At 41.9% G+C, this 12,620-nt stretch overlaps 1 protein-coding gene across 1 annotated transcript; it reads left to right on the plus strand.

Moving 5' to 3' along the window:
* Positions 1–1,074: 1,074 nt before the first annotated feature.
* LOC108791525 (transmembrane protein 198) lies at positions 1,075–9,092 on the plus strand. The gene is made up of 4 exons (XM_018562035.1): positions 1,075–1,273; positions 2,266–2,841; positions 7,092–7,240; positions 8,811–9,092. The coding sequence occupies exons 1-4, from the start codon at positions 1,084–1,086 to the stop codon at positions 8,958–8,960; spliced, it is 1,065 nt and encodes a 354-aa protein (XP_018417537.1). The 5' UTR covers positions 1,075–1,083; the 3' UTR covers positions 8,961–9,092.
* Positions 9,093–12,620: the final 3,528 nt, after the last annotated feature.

Below are 12,620 nucleotides of genomic sequence, written 5' to 3' on the forward strand. Positions count from 1 at the left end.
TCTGCAACTGTTCTTTATTGTCATATGAAGGACTGGGCAGATTATTTGGATTAGGTGAAAATGTCTCTCGGCATATGGCCGCTCTACAACCACTCATACACACGCCTAAGTGATTAGTCATATTTGTGCATTACTTGTGATAAATTGGGTATGTGCATGAGGGATGACCTTTTACTTTGCCAAAAACACCAAATCTTAGTGCTGCTGATCTTCAGTTACTTGCAGCAACTTTTGTTAATATGCACTTGCTTCAGTATTGGCTGCAAATCATTGCTTGGGACAAGCTTCCTCATAGTGACAACGGTGGACCATGCCTGAAAAGTGTGTGTGGGCTTGGTGCGAACAGAGTTCACCCGAGCAGGAACAAAACGGTCAGTGACACATGCCCCAAGGCATTCCTGGCCCCACAACTACTGCTTGGGCCAGAATGTGGATGTCTCAGGCCGTTTTCCATGGGCTTGTTTGGGCATGGTTTGCGTGGGTGAATTTGGAGTGCACCAAGCCCATGCACATCCCTGATCTTCACCGAGGGATAAGGTGACAATGCTGGAGCACAACTGACTGTCACCATGTACCAATACAGTAAGTGCCTGAACAATGACCTTCATTGTGGGATCATTGGATCTAAAGAATGCTGCTTGTTTTTTTTCACTTATCATATTAAGCTTGTATGAGCTATTAATGACCGGGTTTTGATCTACTTTTAAGTGCTTGTATGAAGATGCAGCTAACGTGCACATATTCCTTAAATCTGATGAGCATTACTGACATCTTTTAGTGGGGCTGAACAAATCCCAGGAGCCAGGTAGCCAATGCTCCTCAAAAATTACAGCTGGCTTCTAACTTTTGACGTTTTCTGTAGTTGTCAATAGAGCCGGCTCTATTGACAACTTAAAAAAAAAAAGAAAAATACCCTGCTGGCTCCTGGATTGGAGAGCCTGGCTCTTGAACTACATATTATTTGTCCACCCGTCTTTCAGATTTGCTATGTTCTACATACATAAACTAATGTATCTTTTTCTTCCACATTCAGGCTTCTCATTAATGGATGCTTTCACTTAAACTTGCGGCGCATATTGAGCTATGGCGTTAGATTCGTCCTCATTCGTTATACCTGACGATTTTCAGCACTTCAACATCCAAAATGTAGACACTGGGCAGGAAGACCCTTTTGAAGATTTATGTAGCCTGGAAAATGGACGCCATTATGATGTGGTCCCTACAGTGGTGTGCTCCTTGTGCTGTCTCTTTGGCCTTGTATATACCTTTTTTGGTAAGTTTAAAATACTCCAATTCTGTTATTTTGTAAGAAATATCTGTTTTCATAGAGAATGACTTGGCCCTTTTTATTTCCTGGTTCATTTGGTGCTTTACTAAGGCATGCTCGGTAAAATGATCGTTCAGAATGATGATGTGCTTAGTCAAGGAGATTTTTTAATTTTAAAACAAAAATGTTTTTTGTGTGTGTTTTGTCATACGTTGGCATGTTTTATTTTAGTTGCAGCTCGGTCACTACACCACCAGGTTATTGGTAACGCTGCTTTATTCATGTGTTACCAGCTAACACTGGTTAATGTGCAGCCTTCAGCTCCACAGAAAATAGGTTTCTTCTTCTTGGGTAAAACACTGGTAGGGAACTTGCAGGCCATTGAAACAAGTAACTTTAAAGTGACATGAAAGTGAAAAAAATGTTTCCCTCCCTCCCCAATGTTAATGTTAGCACTTAAATGATGTCTCTTAATTCGATCTTCTTTCCTGTCGTTTTAATCTGTCCCTCCAGCGCTGCGGCTGCTCTCTGATCCAGCGCTGACTCCTCTGTCCTTGCTGGCACTTCCGATCCCGCGGTGTCTGCATGCGGGTGCACACGTCCATAGACTTACCTTGCGTCTCTGCTCTTCTCCTGGCCGAAAATCCGAACTGCGCCCGCCCCAAGATGCTTTGTGGCCGCCCGAGCAGTTTCGGATTCTCGGACGGGAGCGCGCAGCGAAGACGGGGTAAGTTTAAACTGCTGTTAAAGCGTTTTTTTTTTTTTATCTAACTTTTTGCATATATCTACTGCTTGCTAGCACTAGATATATGCCAAAAAAAAAACGGAGGGTTTAGAAACCCTTAAATTTTTATGTAGGTGCCCCACAATTCTCTTTTGCAATACTTAAAGAAAGCATTCCCAACTGTTTTACTGGAAGGCAGGCTTATATTGTCTATTGTCACTACCCAATGGTTGGTTTTCTTTAACCTTCGGCGTCTGTTTCTCTTTCCATACAGGTTATCGGTGCTTCAAAGCCATTATGTTTTTATCAGGACTGTTGGCTGGATCAGCAGTCATCTTTTTGCTTTGTTATAAAGAGCGAATCCTGGACACACAGCTGAGCCTGGAGCTAAGTGCAGGCATTGCCCTGGGCATTGGCCTTCTCTGCGGACTAGTTACAATGCTTGTGCACAGTGTTGGCCTGTTTATGACAGGCCTGCTTCTTGGCCTTTTGCTGGCCATTGCTTGTCTGGTGGGCTTGGAACAGTTCTATCATCCTCCCACAGCCTGGATTCCAGTAGGAATAATGATGGGCTCTGCCATGCTGTTTGCTGTATTGACTCTCCAGTGGCAGAAGGTCTTCACTGTGATTTCCACTGCAACATTTGGAGCAGCTATCCTGACTGTATGTACAGACTATTTCATTGAGATGATGCTGCTGGTGCAGTATGCATATGACAGACTCCGCTTAGAAGCCTCCCATCCCCTCTGCTGGTTCAGCTGGGTGGTATTGGGCATGTGGCCATTGTTAAGTGTGCTGGGAATTGTAGTTCAGTGGAAGCTGACAGCTGAAGGCTTTTCTCATACTAATGGTAAGTACATTTAAAAAAATAAATAATAATCTTGTAGTAATCTATATACCTAGCATTCTTCCACATACCTCATAACATCTCATTTTTCTATACTATATTGTTAATGTAGCTTTGCGAAGTTTGCAAACCAGTACCCCCCAAAAAATTTGTTTTGCTACATTTTGGTGTCCTTTTCGGTATGTCAAGTAGGGTTGTCTATAAAAAGTGGGATGCCCGAATCGACTACTTTTGTTTAATGCACTTGTGAACAGAGGCAGTATTTGATAAAAAATATTTGTATACTGAGGCATGGTGAGTATGCATAGTCATGGTGTTCTCAGCTATTACAACAGTCCAAAACTAATGGTATTGGTGGAACTTGGGAGACTGCCATTGCAAAGGCTATAGAGCCCTGCACTACATGTTTCCTGTTGGGTCTTATTGTGCTGCCCTCATGGCCTTGGCAGACAGTCCTGTATTTTTTCCTTATTTAGGTGCTACTCAAACCATTGAAAGATGTTTTCTTTAGACTAAGTCCAGTATAAATTGTTTGGCTTATTTATTTCACACTATTATTTTTTTATTTTTTCTGTGCTGTTTTTTGTCTCTTTTGTTATAATGGGTCTAGTTAAGGGAATGTGTCTTTACGTGGAATGTAGGGAGCATTGATCTTTAGCAATCTCATGTTATGTGTCTCAGGCATCAGATACCTTCCTGCATGACCAACCTAATGCTAATCTATCTCTGAACTACTGTCCGAAGACTTAGCTAGCTGCCAATCTCTGACTTCTGGGTTACACACTACTTTCAGGGCAGTAAAGCTAAAACATTCTCTGCTTGACAACTGCCTTACATTTATTATGCTGCCATAGGGACTGAGAATGGCCAGTCAATGTAAATCTTCCTAGGAGTTTGCAGGATGCCAATGGGCTTTAAAGGGAATTTGTACTTTGACCATCCAGGGCAAAGCAACTAGTTCACTTTAATGCCAAACTGTGTGGTATCCTATATTCTTCTCTTTCAGGCAAAGAGAAATGCCATTACTTCTGTGTGTGTGTGTGTGTGTGTGTGTGTGTGTGTGTGTGTGTGTGTGTGTGTGTGCCTAACCTTCTTTCCAGGTGACATCACTGTTGCTTGGTATTTGGCTACACATAGCTTAGACTGGCTACTTTGTACTGTCTCCTCTACCTAATGTGACATTGTACATCCTCAATTTGCCGTGATTAGCTGGAGCTTTTGGTAGTTTGGTGCACTTCTAGCCCACGTGATCTACAGGCATCAAACTCCTTCTGGCTCATCAGGAACCAAAATGAAGTAGGAGACCCTGGGATGTGTTGATGCCTGCATTTCAATCAAACTTCTGCTTTGACAACATATGCCAAAGCAACAGGTTGCTTAAACACCTAGTTCCCAGCAGCATATGCTCACCTGTTTCTCCCTCTCCTGTCTCTCAGCCGCCACATCAATTAGAGCCTATTTCACCTCCTCTTACAAGCTGTACAACTACTCCTTCAATCAGCTCATCCCTGTTATTACCTTCTGTATCACTCACTATTCCTTGTAGATAGTAACCTCTCAAGGAGGGTCCTCCTAAACCTCTTATATGGAAATGTAACTTTACAGTCTCCTCAAACGGTTGGTGCTATCAGGGCTGCAACAACTAATCGACTATAATCGATTATTGAAAAAGTTGTCAACCTTTTCAATCATCGATTAATTGGCTTCCGATTAGTTGCCCCTGTTCACTGCTCCACACACGCTGCACCTCCTCCCCACCTCACGCTCGCCGATGCCAGACCCGCCTGCATCCATGCTCCACACGCTGCACCTCCTCACGCTTACCACCCGCCCACATCCACGATCGGCACAGGGACGCGGGGAGAAGTAAGGAGGAGCAGGTGTGGGGTAATGAGAGCCGCCGTAGGGCCGATCTCAGAAGCAAGTTGCTTGAAGACTGCTCAGGTAAGCCTGCACTTTCCCATACAACTCGGCCCTGGAGCCCCATGGGGGACACTAGAGACTAGGGGTGCTTGTTGACTGCATTGAGGGCCTTTCCCATTAGCATGACAGAAGAGTGATCCTGGAAATTATTTCAACAGTGTTTTCATATATCTTAAAGCCAATATCTTTTGAGCTGCATCTCCAGATGGCATGGAGCACAGTAGACATGTTTGATATGTATTTATCTGTACTTGTCTTGAAAATGTAAACTAATGCAGCCATTTTAGGACTAGTAAGCTGCAATTTATTATTTTATCTTGGGATTGGCTATAATTTGAAGCCATTTCCACTGGCTGTACACATTTGTGGCAGCCTGACAACACTGTGACCACACTCCCATACCTATGGCTCCCAGTTACGGTTTATGATCGGGAGCCAGTAGGAGGGCTCCTGATCATGTGACTGCTGATCACATGATTAGCAAGCTTAGTAAAAAAAAACCCACCTCTGGCATTAATTTAAGATCCCCTTAAAAGCCGGCCCCTGTCAGAAAGGGGTAAAGTACCACTCTTGACAGTCCGATACTAAACCTTATCAGCAAGCCTTTTACCCCAAACATACGTGTGTGTGTGTGTCTATTTTTTATACAATGTTTCTTAAGCAAACTGTTGTCCGTACATCTTAAAACGGGGAGTCTGGTTACTGTAAAATTAGATTTCTGCTGTTTTGCCTTAAAGTAGTATTAAACTCTCAACTTTTTTTAATAATAATAAATTCAGATCAAACAAATATACATTCCCTAGTAAAGTATTTGTTTAAATTTTTGCTGAGGGCTTAGTCATGATTTTTCTGAACAGTCGGCTCTGCTTCCCTGAACTTCCTATGCAGTACAAAATCGCAACGGGCAGGTCAGTCTCCAGCAGCTGCCAATCTACTAGCCTGGAGGAAAGAGGTGCAGAGAGCAGGGGGATGTGTTGCCATGCTGTCTGTGTGATTTGTGGAGACTCACACAGCTTACTAGCACACGAGGGTGGCTGCATAGGACCCTGCAAGGGAAAGGAACCACCTTAATCAGGCTATCGGGGCCAGTGCTCAGGGGACCAGCTTATTCTACAGGAAACTAAAAACCTTTAAACTTCAAGGAGCAGCATCCATTGTAAGTGAATTAATCATCACTTGAAATGGCTTAAAAACTGTTTGACTTTATCACTTAAATCGGGAAGTTTACATTTTCAGGTATAAATAATTTAATATAGAACTTTGATAAAATGTTTTTACAAGTCTTAATGTATAAAGGAGAAAATATGTGCTAGTTCTGAAAGAGTTAGTAGAATTTTGGTGTTGCAGCAATATAAAGCCATTGCCTGGGCCTTTGCCAGCCATGTGATGTTCATGAGTGTGTATTGAGGTTAACAAGGGTTAGAGGCTAATAACGGAGGTTGAGCATATGGTGACTTCCTGCTCTTGGGTTACTCTAGGCTGAAGACCTCACAAGGTCTACTACGTCTGCAACCATTTATTTCTGTGAATGAAATGGAAAGTGCAGGAGAAGATGTTTTAACAGAGGTGTCTGCTCACTGGTGAGGACATTGTCACCCTGCTTGTTGAGGATGTGCATGTTTTAGCAACTTCTCCATGTAGTTGTCTATATTCATTTTAAATGGCTACATTTTTTTATAACCATTGCATTGGTACATTCCATGTACACCTGTGAATCTTCTAATACACATAAGATGCAAGTTGACCATGTCTCCATATTTGTAGGAGAAAAGGAGCTGAAACCAGATGCCTTTTCTGTCTTTACCTGAATTGTTCTCCACCTTTTTAAGCCCTCATTCACACGAGAAACGGCCAACCTATACAGATCCGTGGTGCGTGCACAGCCGTATCCGTCAGCTCCCGGGAAGGACAGGTGCTGCGTGTGTCCCTGCTCGGACGCAGACAGGACCCATCCTGTCAGCGTACGACGTGGAACCCGCATGGACGTGCAGGTCGGGTGATCATAGGGGAGCATACGGCCGCTTACGCCCATAGAAAAGGGCAGGCTGCTGCGTATGATCACGCGCAGCACATGTCCTTCCCGGGAGCTGCCCGATACTGCCCTGCACGGATCTGTATGGGCCGGCCGTTTCACATGTGAATGATGCCAAAGGGTTTGACACACAATCTGTATCATTTATTTCTGTACTTTTTCTTCTTCATATCCTGGAGGTTGTTTTGAAACACATAGGGCTGATATCCTAGCTGTGAGCTTGTCCTCAATGTTGGATTTTGGATTCCTGTTTGGTGTTTCTATTATCCCTGAACTGGTTTGTCACTTCATTTGACAGTGATCATAAGCAGACGCCAGAAACGCCTCCAGCTCTTAAGAATTCGTCAGAAAGAGGCCAAGAAGCGACAGAATGTTGCTTCTCAAGATGGGACTTACAGGCGGAAGGCCAACCCTATTAAAAGATACACTGGGGATATCCTCGCACCGGTGAGAGAATCTGTCTGTCTTTAATTTTTTTTTTTTTCCCAACAGCCAACTGTCTTTTACTCCAACTGCTTTTATATAAAAGCTCTTATTGCCAGCATCTGTTTATGTGTTTTCATATGAGATTAATTTCTAATTAATACAGAGCAGAAACAATGATTTTAGTGCAATATCTTCCTAAGCTCAAAACAAGACAAGATTGACTATTCATTTCACAGCAATAGAGCAGAGGTAGACCAGCTCAGTGCTCCAGCTGTCATAGAACTACAAGTTCCATGAGGCATTGCAACACTGACAGGCATGACACCCAGTGGCAAAGGCATCATGGGCTTTTGCCATGGTTGCCTGCCCCTGTGATAGCGTTATACATTATATGGGCAAAAGTATAGGGTTACCCTGCCAAATTACTGAGTTCAGGGCAATGCTTAATGCTACATACTGTAATTAAAGATGTTTCAGACTTTTGCGCTCTTCCAACCTTGTGGCTACAAGGGAAGGTCCTTTTCTGTTCCGGCATGTTTGACCCCCTTCCACATCCCATGCACAATGGTGGCTACAAGGAAAGTTAAATTTCTGTTCTGGCTTGTCTGAACCCCCCTCCCACCACCCCTTGCACAATGCCAGGTTCATGAAGACATGGTTTGACCCGTTTGGTGTGGAAAATCTCAAGTAGGCTACACTAAAGTTGGGTATACATGCTTCGATGCGTGGGTGTCGCTGCCAGCACCTTTCCAAACGGCATCCCTCAATCAGCTCATCGAAGGAGCATTTTGGAAGACTGTCGGTTGAACAGCGCTAGTGGCCAATGAGCTGCCAGCTCTGTTTGGGTATCCTGACAGCCACTATCAGAATACAAAAGAGAACAGCAGGAGATTAATCAATCAATGCTTGCAAGCATTGATGGAGGAATTTGATGTATTGTTTAGTCAGTCAGGTTGAATGAAGAAAATAGAAGCGTGTATACCAGATGTAAGCCCTTTTTGAACAGCTTTAGCATGAAATAAAAACTCTAATTGGAAGGCATGTATTTTTGTGCCTGTAGCTTGTTTTTTTTTTTTTTTTTTTTTTTTTTTAATCTGTACCTGATCCAGTCAAATGCTTGTTTGGCTGAATGGGTGCGCATTTAAAAAATCTTGTGGCAGGCTTTCCCTTTGTGCCAAGCTCACTCCTGTGATGGACTACATTCTCACATTTTATTTTACCAATTTGGATTGACATTGTAGTCCACCATGGGAGGGAGCTCGGAGCGGTGACTACTTTACAACACACAGGGACCATGGGGAACGAAAGTAGCCACCCCCCCAGAAGGAAGGACAGTGTCAGCACCAATTCAGAGATGATTTGAGGATCTACAGCTGAGTAATACACAAATAAGATAAATTTGTGTTACTAATTACAGTATTTAAGAAATACATTATCCCAAGTAACCACCAGGAGACCAAATCTGTTGAACAACCATGGTTGTTACTGCTTCAGTCTTTCAGCGTTCCCCTGAGGACCTAAGCAGCAGCCTGTCATTTGCTGTTTGGTCGTGTAAAATTTCTCCATCTGAGTTGTTACCTTTCTGTTACAGAGTTACCTGCAGAGCCTGAGAGAGCGCCAGTCTGGTAGCGGAACATCCATGAGCAGCCTTAGCACAAATATGCAAACAGTTGTGGACATGGACTATGAGTGCGGCTCCACTGTGCCTCTTACAGCCACTACGCCTGTGATCCAAGCCTGAGGTGTTCCTGGTCTCCTGCTGCACTTCCTATCTGATCGGACACGGCAGCTTCTCTGTGCCTTACGTGTTGCCTCACATCTTACCATTTCATTTTCCAGTGCCACGTGTCTTTCCTTCCAAATTATGCAAACTCCTGGAATCTGTGGAAACAGAATTCCCAGACCATTTGTAATGAATGGATTAGTACAATTGTTCTTTTGTTGTATACTGCGTGTCCCAGGCAGACTAGTGCAGAAAATTCACGTGAAGTACAAAAGTGGATATACATGCCATACTGCGCATTTTGTTCAGGGTTTTTCTTAAGTATAGAAGGGAAATATACCTAAAACTAAAGTGTCTTCTGATTGCTGTTCAAAATGCATTGTAACATGTACTGTATGTATGCACAAATTGCTTCAAAGTGGTCTTTTGAACCAATTTCAAGTTTGTAGCGTGATTTAACACAGCACCTCTCTTTCTTTTTTCTGATTGGACGATGCGATTGCTTGTCAGTTGAGAGCCAGTCGCTAAAAAGGAAATCTGGGTGCCATCATAGAAACATCTCAAGCAATGATTTTCATGTGTTTCAAAGGTTACATTTAGATCGATGGAAACGTTTGTCAATGCAGATGTTAAGATGCACGTCAAAGCGCCATAACATGCCGGCACCTCACCACGTGTGCATGTGCATTGACGTTCAGTACAAAGTGCATTGCAACAATGTGCTAATAATGTGTGTCAATATGCATTTCCTTTGATTTAATGGAAAATGTGTCAAGGGGAGAAACAAGTATGAATAGGCCTGGAGACTTCACTTTTTTAATGTGCACAGGACAGTTTTAACTTCTCATAGCTGAACCCACCCCCCTTACACAATCTGCTCCATTGTATAACCACTTAGATACCCTCCTAATAGTAAAATTTATAGGGCCAGTATAGTTCAAGCATTTTTGTTTTCAACAGATTAACAGAGTTAACAAGTGGTCAATGCTAAAATTGTACTTTTAGTGTCTCTGTATTTGTACCTTTTGCAGACAGACTACAACTTTAGGAATGCAGTAATTCCAATATTTTTATTTTTTTAGACTAGCTGAATGTTGTCATGGATTTTATGAAGGACTATTTACCCCCCCGAAAAAAATATTGTTTTATATAAAGATGAATGTATATTTTGGTTAGAGGAAAAAACTGTTGAATCTCTATGATGTTATACAGCACAATGATCTATAATATTCTGTACTGTTTTTTAGATGAGTAACAATGAAACTTATTGCACTTTAATAACCATGTCCATTCATTCAGCTATGAGTGGAAACCACAAGCTGGTACAATGGGAATGGCACTAATATCTGGTCCTCCAGCATGGTCACCCACAAATTTTTCACGCATAGGTAAAATGCATTCTTTGCAGCAGGAACCTCTAAGCTGGTTCTTGCTAGTTAAACTGGTGGTGGATTTAGCTATGAAATGCATTATAGAACACTGACGGGTACACCCAAAAAGCACGATTTTGGTTTAGCACCTAGTTAAAGAAACATGTTGGAATAGAAATATGGAAGGTATAATCTTTGATTTTGTGTCAATGATGCCTGATATGCACATGCTTTGGGTCATTCACTACATAAAAAAGAAAGGATAAGGATGGCAGCCACAGAGCGTGTACCTTTTTTAAGTCTGGTATTTCAGACCTCCGATTTCTATTTTAGATCTGTATGACCCCTTGTAACCTGTAGGGACTCTGACAAGATCCCAGTATGAGAATTCCACCTCTGCCCCCTCAAAAGGCTTTGTCTTTTTCCTTCCAGGAGGAAATACATCTCTAAATCCTGCAGCAAGGTGTCACTCCTAGGAAGCCTAATGCTGGCCATAAACCAGTCGAATTTTGTTATTTAAACAAATGAATGTTCCCAAAACCAAATGTTTTCTAATAACAAATAATGCAGTCAAATGGACGAACAATTTTGACTATAGTGATTGAAACAAAGGAGTGGGATGGAAATTCTAAATGTAAATGTAGTGATCATTCGAGAAACTCCGATTATTCTAAAAATGAATGTTAAAATCAAACAAAATTTCGAATGACACTCGTCAAGTCTCTGATAGCATTATTGAATGTACTAACAAGATTTTTCGTATAAACATCTACCAGTGTATGACCAGCTTTAGAGATAGACAAAGCAATAACTCCACTTACTGATGTCTTAAAAAAAATGGATTAACCAAGTTGTAAGAAGTGTTTTTAGCAACTAGGACACAAACTGTGATAAAAACCCCCTCCAAATGCAACCACATGTTGTCAATGCATGTCTTCTGTCCTGTTATATTACAGGACACCTTAAAGTTTTGCTGAAATAGATTTGTTTTTCTTTGCTTGTCAAATTAATGAGATGGGACCGAGTCAGTGATTTCACCCCTCAAGGTGATATGGCTACTCTTCTCTTTTGTTCACAGGGAATCAACAACTGCTGTAGTTTTATACTGTAAGTGCCACAGCAGATTTTTCTATCCTTAAGTGTATTCTCTGGCTGTCATGCTATTATGGGGGGTGTACAAAAAATATGGAGTTCTGGAGCCAGTCTCTTCAGGCCAGGAGCCAGCCCCATTGACCACAACTAGAAAAAAAAACAATCAACCTCCAGATGTAACTTTTAAGAAGTGTTGCCTACCTGGCTCCTGGGAGTTGTCCAGCCCTGTCCTAATCCATAATCCACTAACCTGACAATTGTATGCACATCCTTGTTCTTAGTCATTGTATTGTAAGGTTGTACTGGAAAGATCGACATGACAGGCCTGTAACTAGCACCTTGGGGGGAAAAAAAGTCAGCCATAGCAGCTGCTATATTTGAATCCTGACGGAATTCTTTTATTTACATGTACACGGTGGTGGGCTGAGGAAAAGCAGGGTCCTGATGACTCGTTTAAGTATTCTAGAATATGAACTTTAGTAATTTAAGAAAACAGGACACACTTTTTTTTTTTTGTATTGCACAATTGTGTGTATATTACTCTTCAGAATGAAATTATTCATGCAAGTATGTCTCAAACTCTTTTCAATACTCCTTGTATTGGTGGTTCTGATTAACAACATGCTGGAGAAATGTGAGCTGCTGCTATAATCCATAACAGTAATAAGATATTGGCAGATCACATGCCTCCACCTAGTGTTCAAGTATGGAAAGAGCCAATGTGGCCTACATGTACTAGAGCTACTCGTACAATTCCTTCAAGAACAACAGTTATTCACAAAAGGGTGAAGAGTTTGGAGAAGGCAGAAGAAGTCGACAATCTAGGACAACATAGCTGACCTCAAAAAGGAGCTGAATTGGAGAAATTTTTTTTATTTCCAAATTAGCCATGTTGTCCTACATTGTTCACTTCTCCAAACTCCACCTTTTTGTGAATAACCCTGCAAGTTTTAAGAGGCAAAGCAACTAATTAAAATTGACATTTGTGTTCTGAATGGTAGGAGAAACAAAAAGTAACACTAGCAGACCTAGAGAGATCCTAAGAGAAGAGTATCTAGGCACATGAAGAATGATGGCTGGATCCTAACCTTTACTGTTCTGTTCATTGCCATCACGTACTGTCATGCGTTCTAAACGCCCTTGTTGACTTCTAGGTTAAACTGACTGGCTCCTAATATTAAATGTTCAACGTCTTTTCTGCATTTTGGAGATTTTA

This window comes from Nanorana parkeri, unplaced genomic scaffold (genome assembly GCF_000935625.1).
Source record: "Nanorana parkeri isolate BGI_ZX_2015 unplaced genomic scaffold, ASM93562v1 scaffold556, whole genome shotgun sequence".
Lineage (NCBI taxonomy): Eukaryota > Metazoa > Chordata > Amphibia > Anura > Dicroglossidae > Nanorana > Nanorana parkeri.